The following is a 17734-nucleotide window of genomic DNA, read 5'->3' as shown; positions in this document are numbered from 1 at the left end:
ACACTGTGAACAGCCTAAAATGCATTATGCACTTATCAAGACTGCCACCTTGTAAAAAGAAAGAAAAAAAAAACTATGAAAGTAGATTTTAAGATACTAGCAAGTGGAACAATCATTTTCCATCAGTGGATCTGTCTGTCCTGATTCACAAAATTTCACCTTCTTCACTCACCACTCATGGGTCAGGCCATTTCTTTTCTGCACTGTCCTGTTCTCTCTGCATTCTATTCGTCTGCTTTAAAACCCATGGGACAGCTGCTGGTAGTTCTATGTGATAGGCAGGCATACAAATATTATGTCATTTAAATATCTCTTTTGTGGAGCTTTCAGTCATTAAAACACCATTACACAGTGTAAGGCTGTTTTTTCACAACTAAGTTCTGTTACAGACCACTATTAGCATACTAAGAATGTCAGTGAAGCCATTATGATTGTGTGATGCCTTTTACAAAAGCTGGAAAAAACAAACTCCCATGCTTTGTATTTCTTTTTTCCATGGTAGGTGATGTGCCACAATTAGAATATGGTCTTCTAAGAAGAGACAAGCATGCATCCATTATAACTTTAGAATTCTTTATTGACTGGAAATAAAATTATATTTTGCATGTTCTTATAAATAAAACAATCATACATTCATAATTATATTAATAATTGTATGTCTATAAATTAAAATGTAATAAAAAAATGAATATGATTAGTTACAAATAATTAAGACATGTTAAAAAAATGTTAATGTTAGGAATGTGCTTATAGTTTGCTGGGCTCTGTAACGGGTGTCACTCTCAGGACACCCTCCTGGGAGCAGGAGGCAGCCAGTACCCCGTCTCTTCTCCACAGTCGGCCTTGAACCAGTCCCCTACTGCCCCCTAGAGGACACAACACAAACCACAGAAAAAAAAGCAGGAAGCACAAAAGGGTCATTTGTGTCCAAGGTTTTGACAAGGATGACTGACATGGGCCACAACAGTAGCATACCACAAAATAATTAACATTCCAAAATGGACAGAGATAAGTCATTTTGAAATGAGTCAAGAGGCACAAAAATATGTTTAAAAATTAAAACTAATTGCTCAAACACAGAGTAACCAAGTGTAATCCAAAACAGTTGTCCCAACAATACTGGGTCTTTGAGGCTGATACTGATATTGACAATTTTAAAGAAATCTGATAACAGTATAATGACAGATCGTTATTATCTTAAAATATAACAGTAAAACAATTTAGCTAGTAGCAGTTATGACCCCCATTACTTTGTACTACTGTGATGCACACAGACACAACAAATAAAGTACAGCTGATGGGAAGTGAACAATACACTGACCTGCCCATGGGCTCTCACACTCATACAGCATCCACTCATCACTGCGGAAAGTGGAGTGGAACCACATGGCGTGGTCTAGAGAGGCTGAGAACTCAGCCTTGTAGTTGGGATAAGGCAACAGTGCAGTGCCCAGGAATGCAAAGTCTGATACATATGCAGCAACACAGCAATGCAGCTTCATGTTGCCTTCACCTACACAGACACACAGATAAAATGCATAATCAAATTTAGCTTATAATGTATTATGTATCTCATATTGTGTTTATATTAATATTTTCATTTATTTTCACATTGCAAATATTTTTGATATTTGCAGTGTCCATAAAACTGTTTGCTGCTAAATGGTTACAGCCTTCCACTTTGCCCTATTTTCATATACTGAGTATATACTTCATGTTATTTACTGTGTCCTATTTTTAGCTGCAGCAATGACTCAATACACTTAAAATCAACATATTGTTTCATTTAATATTAATAAATTGATCATTTTAATAAATCTTGTTATTCACTTGATCAGAATACTCTATGCAATGTAGCTTCAAATGCTTTGATATATGTAGCTCATATGTGCAAAGGGCAGTGTAATTAACTAAGCTTATTTTACCAATATATCCTCGTGCTCGCACCCAGAACAGCTTCCTTGGCTCAGCACCAGCAAGTCTGTAGAAGTGTGGTGGGTGGACTGGCTTTATCTCAATGGGGACCTCATTAGCCAGCAGTTTATTAAGGCCTTGTTTCGATTTCTCTGCCAGGTCCGGTTTACTGTATAATAACAGAACAGACTACAGATCATCTGCAGGGTAATTAATGGACCTTTATAGCAAATGCAGTTATATAATAGAGCATGAGTCAGCATGTTTAGTGGGACTGCTGCAGATTGCATTTTTTTTAGCATCCACTGAGCTACTAGTAGAGCAGCATAGTTTTCAATAAAATCAACCAGGGATCATAACGTATGTATTTTATGTTGTTTGTCTTCTGTTTTTCAGGTGGTGCAGTTTGGCCTATTTTTATGTTAGAAACCCACATCACCTGCATTGATTTGTGGGGTCTACAGCAGTCTGTGGGTCTACTCTGAATACATACTTGGATTACAACTGGAGTCCAATTCCACTGACTGGTCTCTTGCCATCATCTATTAAAAAGGCAGCAGTTTCATATATTGAATTGAAAAAGATCCAATCAAAATCATGATATTTCGATAATCAACCTCAAATAGAACTTTGTGCTGATTCCTGCACCAAGGTTCCCTATTAATGCTCCTCTGACAGTAATACAATAGGGGGGAACAAACTGCACTTAAGTCAAAGTCATAAAATGGCACCAGAGCAAAGGAAAATTTTTACAGCCCCCCATTCAAAGAATTTAGGTCCTTGAATGAGTAATGCACTAAATGTTAATGTCTTTATACTTCACTGTACTTTCACATCTGCATCTTTACACAGAACAAACAGAATGCCGGCACTCACAGATAAATAGTCTTCTTGTTCAGTGTGGAGTTGTGCACGCTGCTACTGTCTACTACATCTGCATCTTTCCATTCATTTCATCACTTTTTTTCCTCTCTCTCCTTCTCAGGCCTGTAGATTATTCAGAGTAGGTGAGACACAGTTACTGGAAAGATTCCCTGCTGGTGAGTTTTTTTTAAATGAAATTTTCTATGGTTTAAGCACCACAAATAAAGTTCCATTCACCTCCATTTTATTGGGGTGATGGCAGAAGAAAAAAAGGAAAAAAGAAACTAAACTTACTGCATGGCTTGAAACCACTGGTGGTAACTTTGAATGCAACACTAATCTAACCCACAGAGTATACAATTTACATGTATGTCTTGTTGTGTATGTTTTTTGTCTATAGTAGTCCCTTGTAAATGTTGCTTTGTGATGAACAAAACAAATAGTTATTGTACCTGAGATAAAGATGAATAAGCTCCTCCACAGTGAGGAGGTCTTCAGGCTGAGGGACCTCCGGCATGGTGAACTGGTGCTGCAGGGGGCTCGGTTGCTGCATGTGGAAAGACGCTTGGCAGATGAGTATAGGGTGTCCATGCTGGATGGCCCTCACAGAGCGCACTGTGAAACTGCGACCATCTCTTATGCGGTCCACTTGGTACAGCACTGGAACCTTAGGATCCCCTGAAAAACATCCAAAAGACATCTGTGGAGAAACAGTAACTGGGACTTTCTGAGGACAGTTTCTGGATCATTCAGTTGATTATGATGCGATTATGGTTGGTGTATGAGGGACTGTTTGAAGTGGAACTTCTTTGGAAAGCTGAACACTATTCCTGCGGTTGGGGGTTAACTCATCTTACCTGCACGTACAAAGTAGCAATGGAGAGAATGGGCGAAAAGGTTGTCGCTCACAGATTCGGCGGCGGACACAAGGGCCTGACCGACTATCTGGCCCCCAAACAAGCGTTGAGTGCGAGGCACCCAGTGATGCGTCCCTCTGGGGAAAATTGGAGAAACAGCTGAAATATACACACAGTTGCCAGTTCATTAGGAACACACAGCTAAAACTAATATAGTCTTATACAAAAACCCTGCAATAGATTACACCTCCATGAAGGTTATAATTTTCAGCTTGTGTTGTAACTGTTACACAGGTGTTGATTGTACCGCAGTTTGGGGCGTTGTTTAACTGTATTGCGGTGTTTCTTATATTTAGCTACCCTCATTGATATAAATGGGTTGACAAAGTAATAGAAACACCTGTGAGTTTAACGTCCATTATAATGGACACTGCAGCAGAGCGAATCATTAGTTGCACTTTATATAAGAAATGTATTATTATTATTATGAGACATCCATATTTGTTTCGTTTTCAGATATTTCAAGTTTCCTGGTCGTAGTTACGATGTGAACGTGGCCAACGCCTCTAGGAGAGGGGCACTCATTTTTTCGATAATTCCGACAGGACATGGATGCGGAATTGATTTCCTTTGTGCTAAACAAAGTAAAGTGACAAAGTTCAAACAGCTACCTGTACAGGTCTACGTCGAGCTTCTCTAAGTTTAAAACGCTGGTGACCAGAACACTTTTGAGGTCCTGGCTATACTGAGCTTCCGGCCTCTCCGAGCTTTCATCTTCAGGTGATTTCGGTGACTCTGTACCTCCTGTATAATCACAATTATTCGTTGGCCCCTCAGAGCTACTACCCGTATTCGCTTTTCTGTCCGCCATGTTTGTTTGGCAACTTCTTCTTCTTGACGTTGCGGCAGTTTGGACGCGGCGGAAGTGTACTCCTGCCCTCTACAGGTCAGATGTAGAATTCCACTGACAACCTTAAATGGAGAGAATCTGTAAATCTACTGTGCCAAGTATGGATTTCAGTGAATAGTCTGCACCTCATTTTTCTCACTTATGTTTGCAAGATGTTAACGTATTTGTGATAGTTGGTGTGATGGCTCAATACCTATATCACACTCTATTTAGCTTGCACCATACCTAGCTTCTTTAAGATAGAGGAAGCATCTTGTCATTAAACTAAATATCATATTAATGTTTCTCTATCAGTTCCCCATTCAGATCATATCAGACAATGTATAACATTGAGGACTTCCCTTTACTTTTTCCACGTTATTGTTTTTTCATACCAGATTCCAGGAACTTTTAACCCTTTAGGTAGTATGTTATGTAGCTTGAGATTGTGTTGTGCTGCTTTCTTTTTTAAACCAAATACCTCATACTTGGATTTAGCTACAGAAAATTTAAAACCCCATTTCTCTGTCCATGTCACAATTTTGTCTAACACCTCCTGAAGCTGCCTATAAATATGATTTGTATTTCAACCATATGGTGCCAACATTAGCAAACAGCAAGTTACTACTTGACTAAAAACATCTTTAGTCATCACATTAAACAAAACTGGACTTATTATCCTTCCCTGAGGGGTGTCATTTCCTGTCCCGCCTACTCATTCTTAATCCAGTTCAGCATCCTGCCTCATACCCCAGGCTCATACAGCTCTGCCATTAAGCCCTCCTTCAAATAGCATGTCATATGTGTTTTTGATATTAAGCAATACTCCCACTACTGTTTCCTTACTAAGACTTTCCTGTTATCCATGTCCAACACTAATACACAGTCCATAGTGGGAGACAGCCTTTGTAAGGGACAAAATATCCCTGTTTTACAAGCATATGCACTAGTCTGTCTGTGACAATGTGTTCCATTACTATACAGCTGCTTTTCCAAGTTTCTGTATTGGAACAACTGTGTGTTTCCATTCTGCCATTCTTAATGTCCATGCCCCAGTATTGTATTTATTAATAAATAATTAATAAATTGCTTAACTTCCTGCAAAGAACCTCTGTGTTGTTCAAAGGCAGTTACACATCAAATGCTAACACTCATTACCGCCACCTACTGTTAGGATAAAATACATACAGTCAAAACAAAAAACCTTGTGTCCAATATATAACGACTGAATTTTCAGTGTTCTCAAGTTTACAGCAATTGTATCCTCAAGCATTTGAACTATATGCATTTATTCTCCACTATGACACTTTCACATATAGCCTATGGTATATCATTAGCTTCTTTTTCCAAATAAGCATTGTAATAGGATAAATGTATGTCTTAAATATTCAAAGCAAACATTTTTTGGCTAGAGCCTGTAATTGTATATGTAGCATTATTATTTATGTTTTAAAAGTTGATGTCAATTCAAAATAATGTCAGGGCTTGACCAATTGTTTGCCAACTAATTGTTTGGGACAGATGCAAGGTACCAAGTTTCATGGTAGTTAAAAGTAGGCGCATCAAGTAGCTGAATTGCTTCATAATTGTTTAATTTTTCAAGATGGGATTTCCTCATGTTAAATTGACCACTAGAGGTAAGTGAGAAAATATGATTTAGCCTTCTACAGAACTATCAAGGGTTTTCATTGGAACGACTTCGTCAGTAGAAAGTGGTTCCAGTTTTAGATTCATGTGCTAAAGATCTGATGTTAGAGGGAGAAGGGGACTTAAGATCTGCATAATTCAGGATACAAGTAATCTCACCCAGCCATGGATTTAATACAGCAAGAACAGTGGATAGTTTATATGTACCGTTAGACAGGAAACTCTTGCAGAGATTTTTTTCAGCCTACAGCCTGATACTCTGTGTGCATACAATTATGTTGTTTAAATATACATCAGTTATGAAAACACTTCACATTTAATATGTTTGTGTAAGAATCTCAGCATAGTCATATTTCTACAGTTATATTACATCCACTTGAAGGTCAGTCAAATGACAAGAATAATAGCCCTTAATTCTTCTTTGGCATGTCTTTGACATGGTGAAGAAAATTTAAGACATTGAATTCAGTCCACAGTGAAATACCACAGTCACAGGAAATGCTTGGCTATGCTTGAAAATGAAGTAGGCACTCCATTGATCTTTATAGGACCAAAAAAGGTCCCATGAGGAAGCCCCATCTACAGAACAAGCTTTTAATCTATTTAGCATAGACTCACAGGATCCAATCTCTTCCATTACATTTACTCCGTCTTTCAAATCTGGAGTTTTAGCTGTTTGTGCCTCACAATAGCTCTGGAGGCTGTAATAAGACCCACCATAATAACTGAAAATGCACATTTTGATACAGTATATTTGGAGTTTTAGTGGAGTATGATTATATCTGTTATAATAAAGAAAAGAATATTAATAATACATTTTATTTTATGGTGCCTTTCATGGCACTCAAGGTCACCTTACATCATCATCACTAATAAACCATACAATAAGCAACAAAGCACCAGTAATAAAATGTCAGTAAAATGCACAAATACATCTCTATACAGATCTCCAATAGTGTGTATGCTCGCTGTTAAAATGCCACTGCTTCCACTATACTGTTGTTTACTGGATACAAACTGCACGATTGTTTCATAATAGAAAACATTTCCTACATAGTGCGACAATTTATGCTTTTGGTGGATTTTGGTCCAAACCCCCCTAGAATGAAGAAGAATGTGATTATGTTGTGATACCTGATCAATGAGATAATAACTCATTTGGGTTAAATGGTGAAGATGACTTCATCCCAGTGTCTTTCTAGTCTACTCTATTTTCCTGCCAGTTTCCAACATTGGGCTAGTGTAGCATTTCAAATACAACGTAGGGTCAGGCAGCTCTAGATCTGACTTCTTTTTAGGAGCACACAGATTACTTATTTTAATTTTCCCAGTAAGAGAACTTAGATCTAATGCAGAGAAGGAAAAAATGAATACATTTTTAACAAAACTGCAGCTTATTCAGTATGCTTCAGCTGAATGAAAGACAATGATGGTAGAAAACATTACACCAGGACTTCAGACCTTGCCCCCCCCCCCCCCACTGCACCACAGAGTAGAATTCAAAAACCGGCTGCATGTCTATGAATCTTTAATGGCTTAGCCCCAAGATACATCTCTCACATTTTGTAAGATGTAAAACCTCTACCTGTTAGGTCATGTGGAAGAAGTCTGCATTTAGTTGCTGAGTCATTGCATGGAAACTGCTTGACTCTGTATGAATCAAACCTCACACCAACAGGAAAACATATTTTGTTTGTATTTTGGGACTGATTCACTTTTATTGCCTCTTTCCTCAGATGTCAGAACTAGTTTGCTCTACCACATCTGCTGTTCATTTTGACATTTTAGTATTAGTCATTAGTCTTATTGTTTTATATTTTTATTTTAGTCAGGTTTTTAGGTAAAATGCAATCATCTATTAATTTCAATCAAACAAAGTATTCAATTCAATTGTTGCCTCGTTGTAGATGTGGGATTATAAAATGTTAGAGTTAAAAATTGACAAGTAAAATGATCTCACTCCATGACAGCACTTGAAGTTTGATGTCAGTGGCTGTCCTTCTTTTACATCTTTCTTTTATTCCTCAATAAAAACACAAATAGTTGTTTGTGTAGCTGTTGTTGTTGTTCACTAAACACAAATAGTACAGAGTGTGATGCTGAACCCTTTCAAAATAAATTCAGTTTGCCACAGGTGGACTTCAGTCAGGTTCTAGGCACATCTCCAGGATAATTACAGCAAACAGGATGCACCTGAGCATCAAGCACAAGAGTCTGAAAGTGTCTGTAAATGAGAGATTTCAGTTTTTGATTTTTATTAAATTTGCAAAAAAAAAAAAAAGCAACAAAAAAAAAAATCATCTTAAATGATGTTTTTAGGGCAGTCTTGCCTCCATCCTCTTCTGAGATAGAAGGGTTTGGATGAGACTCCATTAGTTAAGAAGATCTTATTCGATCTGAAAATGATCTCCAAAATTCATGAATTTAAAACTTTGCGATAAAAGGTTCACTTCAGTGTTTCTGGATCAAATGATGTTTTTGATGCATTAATGTGGAGGCTCTAACTTAATTGCCCAATTTAGAATTAAAAAAAAGAATCAGTTCATGAAGGAATAACTATAAATGGGATATGAATGGTCACTAAAGATAATAAAATCTGGGTACAATATAGATGAAATGGGGCTTTTCCTTTTCAGTCCTAGAGGCAGTTAATATGGAGATCTTCCACAATGGCCGGTGGGGGCCAGTGGGGGCCAGTGGGGGCCGGTGGGGTACGACATCTGGGACTTGAGTGTTGCCCAAGTAGCTTGTCGACATCTGGGCTGTTGCAGGGCTGTGTCAGCACCACAGAGGACACATTTGGGCAGTGGACCAATCTGGTTGGACAATATTCAGCATCCAGGAAATGAGTCATCGATAACAGACTGTGGACATCGAGGGTTTGGATCCCACGACTGTGTCACACAGAGGATAACAGTGTCATCGGAGAAGGTAGATGTGTACATCTACTTTACATTTCAGGTTGGAGCCTCTGCTCCGGGCCGCTCAGCTTGTTTGCTCCTGTAATCAGCTCCAGGTAGCAGTGCCTATGCTTTCATCTGGTTTAAACACATTCTCTGGTCACCTGGCAGCCACTCACTGCTCCAGCTACCCCCTGTGTGATAGCGCTGTATGGTATCAGGGGCCACGTCAGGCTGGTGAGATGGTGATATGAACAATCATTTCTTTATTACATGAGTGTTTAACAAGGCTACTGTATTCATTAATTTTTCATTTTCCTGCTCAGGTGTGATTGTTTACTGCCCTGTAGAGGTAAAAACGTCTGTTCAGATAGAAAAGCTCATTTTTGCCTCATGTCGATCATGCAAATTTGACCACTGCACCATTAGAGCTCATGCATTAACTCTACATACAAAACAAGCCCCAACTGTGTGTGTGAGTGTGAGTGTGTGTGTGTGTGTGTGTGTGTGTGTGTGGAGGTGCATCTTTGGGTTTTTGTTCAGCTCAGTGTCTGAACTCTGGGAAATAACAGAAAGAACTGGAGTTCTTTCTGTTATTTCCCTCCAGTCTCTCTCCTTTCCCCTCCCATCTCTGTATATTTATGAAGAGAGATTCATATAGCTCTGGGAGTTGCACATATTTTTTATAGTCAAAAGACTTTCAGCTGCCGCCGCCCTGTGCAAGTACACATCTTATTGTGTTTTTCCATTGGCTTTGACTGCACCAACTCTAAAATTCACTTTGTTCTGTCTGAACACACAGAAAGTGTCGAGCACAGATAGTTGCCACTGTCGTGTTCCTTACATTTGTATAAAGTAACAACAATATACTGTATTTACTTTTTATTACTGTGGTCCTTAAGGGCAAAGCACATACGAGAGAGAAAGCACAAACATTCAAGGAAACACACTCCAAATACAGAAACACAGACAAAGTTTGTTTGAAGATTTGCTGCAATGTTTTCAGAATTAGACATTTTTGGATAAGGAGCACATTTCCCTCAATGTCTGTGGTTTTTCCTTACTGGCTACTGTACTATTTTTTTTTTACGGTATATGTTTTATTCTTTTTATCATGATCCTCAAAGTCAGTTTATTGATTTTGAAAGAGAAACAGAGGTCAGAGATGGACACAGTTAAATGGTGTAAAAGGGAGGGCCTGACGGTGTTAAACCAAGGTGCTCCAGAGGAAAGATGGTTGCTCTAACTTCCTAGTCACATGCTAGTTTGTAGTTGAACTCCAACACCCACACCTCATTCATTCCAGGTATCTGTCTCTCCTGATTTATATCTCCACTAGAATGTAAAACTGTGTAATGGTCCTAATGACTCAGTCTGACATGTTTTCCAGGGGTCCTTCTGACCCTCGACGTCCGTCAGCGGTTGAGAACGACCTGCGCCTCTGTGCTTGTCTCTCTGCAGGGTGACAACCCACACATCTTGCTTCACTGCAGACTAAGCCTGAGTGACAAGAGGTGCTACCAATGAGCGTCAATGAGTCAGACGCTAATGCTCTGACTTAACGGAAAGAATCAATCAGTAATCAATGCTTCACAGCCGAACACTGGGCGTAGGTCTTTAATCATCCTGCTCCCTCTCACCTCACAGTTTTGCAGAAAGAGGACGCATCGCACTGTTCCCAGCTCAGTTCAGCTCGACCCCCTGAACACTGGATCCGTCCCCTGTGAGTGTAAAATACATTCTGCTATCAGAGCAGCGTGAGTTTTATGGAAGTTATTACCATGTTTCCTTTTCCTTTCATCTTGCTTTTTAGCTGAGAAGTGACATGTTAACGGCGTAAGCTGGTTAACACTGCAAAGACACACACTTTAGTGATATTAATATTTGAGATAAATGATTGAATAATTTCATTCAATCTCTCTCTGATGTCATTCCTGTCACTATGGGTTATGCTTTATGCTGGCTCTGTCTTAGCTTCTTGCTAGCTTTTTATGTCTGAACACTACCTGCATTGAAATGATACATTATTTTAAATATACATTAATAAATACATGAGATATCATAAAAATGTGTTTGAAATATTATTCTGCTTGTCATAAATAAAGTAATGGATACTCAGTGAAACGCTCAGCTACCCCTCGACTCTGCGTCGTGACGAGAATGATGGACAGGAGGCTTTTATATGCTGCCATTTTATCTGAACAGAATATGTGCTGGTCAGTGATACAGTTGGCTCACTCTCACACGGTTCAAAAGAGCTGCAGGTTATTTTAGCACAGAGGCTAGTGAGCTAGTTTAGAGAGCACAATATGCTGTTATTTGAACATTGCAGCACTTAAAAGGTACAGCGACCCACTCGTAACTCTTCTCATTAACCTTTCCATAAATCACAGTGCACATGGCCGACATAGGGACATTAATACACATTTGCACACAGTGCCGTGCTCTGCATCTCTCCTTGGGTGCCTCACTCGTGCACTGGCAACATCTCAAAGCTGCCACTGGTATACATACCACCTCCAAGAGACTGTGCCCTTGAGCCAATAAATCTTCACACATACGTGGATATCAAATTATGGCAATTATGTTTTGTTGCTTATTTGTCTTTACAAGCCTATTATCAAAATTTTACTGTTTACATATTTATTTAACTATTTGGATAAATATTCATTTTATATATACCATGGCTCCATCCTACTCCTATCCTATACTAAACTAAAGCATCATCTTAGCATGACGCTGATAAACGCCTCCCCCCATGTGCACTGACAGGTGTGTCGCTTTTACATGACAATGGGTTTGACATTGCTCCCGTCTTAAAGATACTTATGTGTTCTGTTTTACATAGTGGGTGTATCGTGGAGGCCTCGCAAACATATTGAATACCTTTCCCTCTTCATGAAACATTTGCAAGTCATCATTTTTTGCAACAATTTGAATGTTTATGGTTGTATCTTTGACGGGTATTTCAGAGATTTTAACACAAGACCAAAACCAATCTCTTATTTTCTTAACCAATTGCCTCCATATAACACTTCATATACTCAACTCTGTATAGGTAAAGACTCTTTGAGCAGGAATATTTCTGACTTTGTCGAGTCATAGCTTTAGAATCAGGCTCTACATATTACCATATGTCAGACCAGCAGACAGATCAGTAGAGAGATAGTAGCCTACATCTGCTTGTAGGCCTAAATCCTTTATTCAATAAACATAGAGGACTCAGCCCAGTGGGAAAATGTCATTAACAGAGTCCCCATTTTCTCAAAAGAAACGTGAATCCAATGCTGCCTTCAGGGGCTGTAGGACATATCATAATTTAAAGTTGGCCTCACATTAGAGTCATCCAAAAGAGAAATAGCCCCCAGAAAGAAGTCAGCTAGTCACACAGGAAATATTCTGATCCTTTACTTAAGTAACTAATACCACATTGTAAAAATACTCCATTATCAGTAAAGGTCATGCATTGAAATTGTTACTCAAGAAAAGTATGTAGCTATCACCAGGAAAATGTACTTAAAGAATCAAAAGTAAAAGTACCCAATGCAGAAAATTAGCCCCTGTATATCTACGAATATACTACTAGGCTATATATATCTGCACTATTACATTCTGTATCATTACTCATTCAATAATATTTCAGCAGCATATATCGTTTTGACTGTTTTACATAGGCTAGGGCTGCAAGTAGGCTACTTATTATTTAATCAATATTTGATTAATCTATTTATTGATTTGGTTTGTAATTGACTGATCAACCAAGCCAAATTGTACATACTGCTTTATAGGCTACTGTTAAATTTTTCACAATGCATTATATATCTAAATGTTCTTCCTATGTTTTGGATGTAAAGTCTTAATTTGTAAAGTATCTAGTAACAAGCTTGTAGTGTAGTGCAGTAAACAGTAGCTACAATATCTAGCTCTAAAATGAAAAGTGTCATGACACGGGACTAAGCAAAGTACAATGCCTCAAATTTGCGCTCACATACAGAACCTGAGTAAATGCAGCCTATAGTGAGATTCCACCACTGAGTGAAGAGCCATTGTTGGGTCCAGCTTCCTGTGGACAGATCAGTTTTTAAGCTTTTCAGTTGTTTCACTGTTAGTTTTTGATTTAACTACTTTCCTGACGAATCAGTACAGTGCAGTGACTTTTATTGTAGAGATACTTGACTGTTTGTCACCGCTGCAGCTGTGGCCTCAGGCAGTTTTCGGGTTGTTTGTGTCTGTCCCATTCTTGTGACATCAGGAACATTTCTCAGGGCATTTCTTCAAATGTGGCACAAGCATTCACTTGAGCTTAAGGATAAAATGGTTAGAATTTGGTGGCCAGATGTCAAAGGTAAAGGTCACTGTCAACTCTCAAAACACATTTTTGGCCATAACTCAAGAATTCATGCACAAATCATGACAAAATGTAACACAAATGTCTAACAGGATAAAATGAAGTGATGACATTTTATAAACAAAAGGTCAAAGGTCAACATCATTGTGACATAATGTTCTGCAAAACCACTTTTCTGGTCTTCACTACACATATGAGTCTGGATGGATTGAAACTACAACTTGACTGGTTGGGGGAGTGAGGGGGTAATTCTAATAAGTTGGTGTAATAGCCTAACTTGTGGTAAAAGTAGTCAAGAGTGGCTCTGTATTGCATACCTTATAAATCTGTAGCACCTTCGCAGAATTTTAGTGTTTGAAAACCAAAAGCACACCTCAAGTCGAATTTAGAGCTTTGAAAGTGGGGTGTACGAGCCGCACTTGAAGGCAGCATGATGCTGCGCGCGTAATGGATTTCCCCAGCACTGCTGCTTATCGGGGACCAGGAGCTGCAGCTGCAGCAGTCCAGCCACATTAAATCTGCTCCACCACTTGATGCTGCTGACCTTGGCTGACGGTGGTTACGCCTTTCAGTCTCGCGCTGTGCTTCTCTGTTCACCATGGCATCGTCGGACGGGCTGGATGAGGACTGCGTGTTGCAGCGGGGAAGATCTCAGAGTGACCCGAGCAGCATCACCGAGGTCCGCCTGGGTGAAGCGCACAGAGCAGGTAAGAGGAGGGGTGGGGGCCTAAACGCATGTTGGACATGTCTGTCATCTGCTCAGTTTGTGCTTTTGACAGGTGTTTGGAGAAGAAACACATCCCAGTGTCGGGGCTCGCCTGCAGCACGTCACGCCGATCACATCCGCGGTCTTCCCAATGCATTTGTATGCAACAAACGTAGGTTGTGGTGTAAACGTGCGTCATTTACTATCCCCTATATGTACCCACTGCCGAGCTGAGCTGAGCTGAGCTGAGCTGAGTGTAGGCCTTAAGTGAAACTGCTGTAATAACAGTCACATTTTACAATGACACAATGAATCAGGGACATTTTTGTGTCATGCAACATATGAGATGTTGTCCAACTGGTGTCATACCACTTTTCATGTCAATAACAGCAGGCACTGATTTGCTGATTTTTCCCATATGCTTTAACAGCCCATCAAGCTGTCTCATTGCCTACTTCATTCCTCTTCATCTCATCAGGCTGTGATTAACAAACCTAATTATTGCCCATAACTTTCAGATGATGCCACTAATACAAAGAAAACTGAATGTGGTTTTTTTATGATGCATTTTTTAAAAATATTTGTGAGGGTTTTTTTTTTTTGCAGCACAGAACTTGCCATCACACATGGACCGCAGTATGTTGAGCTGGAGCCGATGAGAGTGCTGGTTGTGTATTTGGCTGTTTCCATGGTGATCCAAATGGCAGAAGGCAGCACTTGGCTCTCCAACTGTGAGCCGACATGGTGTTTGTCTGCTGCACTTACTGGTTGTTTTTTGTTTTGTTTCGGTTTTTTCGGTTTTTGTTTTTTTCATTACACTCTGTGATCTACAGCAGCCAGCCATTCAAAGTGAAATGCCACTTAGTCTGTGAATCGTGTTTATGTGTGAGATGGGATTCACAGTTCCACTGGGAACTGCTGCGCTGGCGTTCACTGCTGCTCAGAAGCGGCCGAGCAGCAGTCATAGGATACGCTGTTTTGAAAGCTATTGAACAGTGGATCAATATGAAAACATGATAAATCACTCATTTTAAGTTGCGGGCCCTTGTCCGACATCCATCATCACCCACGTAGTGTAGACTCAACTGGTTTCACAACAGAGGCAGCAGGGGAAGTGATGAGCTGAACAGCTGAGGTATCTGCACAAATAAGGGGCTCAGTTACTGAATCATAGTCTGGTGTGTGTGTGGGTTGCAGTATAATGTATGAGACAGTACATACATACTGTACACTTTCGTCTCCACTTTTGTGTGTGTGCGTGTGTGTTACAGTCTGAACGTCAGACCTCTTCACAGGGCCGGCTATCTTTAGATTTGAGGGGCCACAGCAGCACTGCAGAGAGGATCTTCAAGTTCTCTTGCCAACGGCAGATATTGTTGCGCTCCTGCCCTCAGTTTCCAGTTCTTGTCACGTTGTCCTGGTTGTTATGGTTACGTAACAGCTTTTGGTGTATGTGCAACTCTTGAGACCATGCTGGCAGGATGGTCCTGTGATGTATACCGTTCATTATTGTTTTAAACTGAACGTCGAATTCATCAAGATCCTCCCTAAAGTGTTGTAGCAGAATTCATCCAAAGCTGGTGTTTCCTGTGCAGCGTCATGCAGACAGGGCTCGGGCAATGCAGCAGTGAAAACCCGCCTGCCTTCCCCCACCTCTCCATCCCCTCTGCTCAATGCTAACCCTTTCCTAGCCCTGGCACCCCTACTGCGGCTTTGATCCTGGCACTTGAAGAAACCATCTCCATTAAAGGGGAGAAAAGTGGGAGTGACAGATCTCTGATGGTGGCATTATCATGGCATCCAGCTGGGCCGTGTCATACTGAATCAGCTGCACAGTAGACTCGGGCCTAATATACTGTACAAATGACCTCTTCTTCCATTGTGATGCTTTGATAATGATGCAGGAAGAAAATGAAGTATTTTCTCTATGGAAAGTGGTTTCAACCAAAGCAGAAATCACTTGTCAAATCATCTGCGCTGAGACTGAGTTCTCACTTAATGCTTTCAAATCAGATTCTCATGCTGCTCATTTGGATGCCATAAAAAGCACACAGAGCGCTGAGGACTCTGATTTAACCTGAATACATGTTTCACAGAACTTACCACATGACAGCCTAGTTAACAATGCAATGCTCTACCACCTAGAGACAGAAGACGGAGAACAAAACACCGCGCTGTGGATTAAAATCTTTTTACGAGGAGTACAAGTTTTTGTAGATGGTTTTTTCATTTGGAGCCGGTGATAAGCAGCCACCTTGTTCAGCAGCACATACAGGTTACATCACCAGCTCTGATCGAGATGATACAGAGCAAGAAGTGCAGCCAAAATATTGTAGCCCAAAGGCTGTAGCATATGCAGTAGCTGGCAAACTGGATATTTCTTACTTTCATCAGGAGAAAGACTGTGTGGGTACAATGTGACACTTAACGTGCCTACCAGACAGAACTTGGCTCCAGTTTTTCTAACTTTTACAGTCTGCTGGCTGTAAAAGTTGGGTGTGTACTTTATGCACCTACCAATTAATGGACTTGGCTTCTGGTTAACTCACAGTAATCAATGTAGTAGCCTTTTGTATAAGTACTTTCTTGGATGTGCTTTGAAATGAACTTACAACTGCAGTTATCAATATTTTATATTAACAATGAATGACATCTTGTAAAAGGAGTCAAATGTAGCCACAGTTTCCTTCAGCTCTACAGAGCATTTTAGCATCTTTGAGCTCATTGTTTTGGTTGTCTCTTTTGCAGTTTCCAACTTTACAGCAGAAATAAACATGTTTACAGCCTGGTACAAAAAACAGTTTTGGTCTCTATAGCTTGTTTCCTCTTTCATGACAACTGCACGGGAGGTGAATTTTTATATAACTCACCATTTACATTTTATTAAGGCTTAAAGTTATGTATCATTGAGGGTGTGATGCTTTGAGTGACAGGTGGGTGAGCGTATACCTGCCACAAGCCGGCATGAACCGAAGTCTCGACTCCACACACGCCCCATCTCTTACAGTTAGGTGGAGTCAGGCACTGCCAAGATGGCGACAGTGTAGCAGCTCACTCTTAGGTTCAAAACCGCTCATGGAGGCTACGTCCATCTTTATTCACATCTATCAAGTCTATGGTGCATGCCCAGTATACATGAATGGAGTTTTAAAATGAAAGCACATTAGTGTTGTGGTAGCCTGAATACTGGATTTACCAGGCAGCCAGTTAGCAAGTCAGTTGTGTGTTTTGTCTCATTGCTGTTCTACCAAGTGACCAAATAAAATTAAGTAATGCAGGTGTAAAGGATCATTTAGGTTAATTAAAACAGGTTTTCACAACTTCACACCAAGTTAACTGTGAGGATCTGCTCGTTATACAGGTTGTAAAACACCCAAGTTAGTCGAGTTTATGGAAGAGAAAACAAAGATGAGCTGTTTCATTATTACCCAAACGTCCTGGTTCAACCTTGACCTACTGTACTTACATCAGTTGAGTTTGAATGACAGCTTATTAGCAGCATTGCAGATGCACTCATTTTCACTTATACGTCCAAAAAAGAGTGGTTTAGATAAACTTGCTTAGCTGCTGGCTTGTTTACAAGCCGAATGATCGTCTGACTGCTCATAT

General features: G+C 39.9%; 2 protein-coding genes across 2 annotated transcripts in view; one reads left to right on the top strand and one right to left on the bottom strand.

The window, feature by feature from the left end:
• Nucleotides 1–657: 657 nt before the first annotated feature.
• acot8 (acyl-CoA thioesterase 8) lies at nucleotides 658–4509 on the bottom strand. The gene is made up of 6 exons (XM_022745430.1): nucleotides 4307–4509; nucleotides 3636–3772; nucleotides 3231–3456; nucleotides 1926–2083; nucleotides 1322–1513; nucleotides 658–866 (listed from the first exon to the last, which is right to left on the bottom strand). The coding sequence occupies exons 1-6, from the start codon at nucleotides 4504–4506 to the stop codon at nucleotides 748–750; spliced, it is 1032 nt and encodes a 343-aa protein (XP_022601151.1). The 5' UTR covers nucleotides 4507–4509; the 3' UTR covers nucleotides 658–747.
• A 9508-nt stretch (nucleotides 4510–14017) lies between these two features.
• phactr3 (phosphatase and actin regulator 3) overlaps nucleotides 14018–17734 on the top strand; it is a 55721-nt gene continuing 52004 nt past the window's right edge. Inside the window, exon 1 of the mRNA XM_022745032.1 lies at nucleotides 14018–14126. Coding sequence (XP_022600753.1) covers nucleotides 14018–14126 — 109 coding nt within the window. The remainder of the gene's footprint in view (nucleotides 14127–17734) is intronic.

This window comes from Seriola dumerili, unplaced genomic scaffold (genome assembly GCF_002260705.1).
Source record: "Seriola dumerili isolate Sdu_G_001 unplaced genomic scaffold, Sdu_1.0 BDQW01000088.1, whole genome shotgun sequence".
NCBI classification, from domain to species: domain Eukaryota; kingdom Metazoa; phylum Chordata; class Actinopteri; order Carangiformes; family Carangidae; genus Seriola; species Seriola dumerili.
This window is presented reverse-complemented; position numbering and strand designations above follow the sequence as displayed.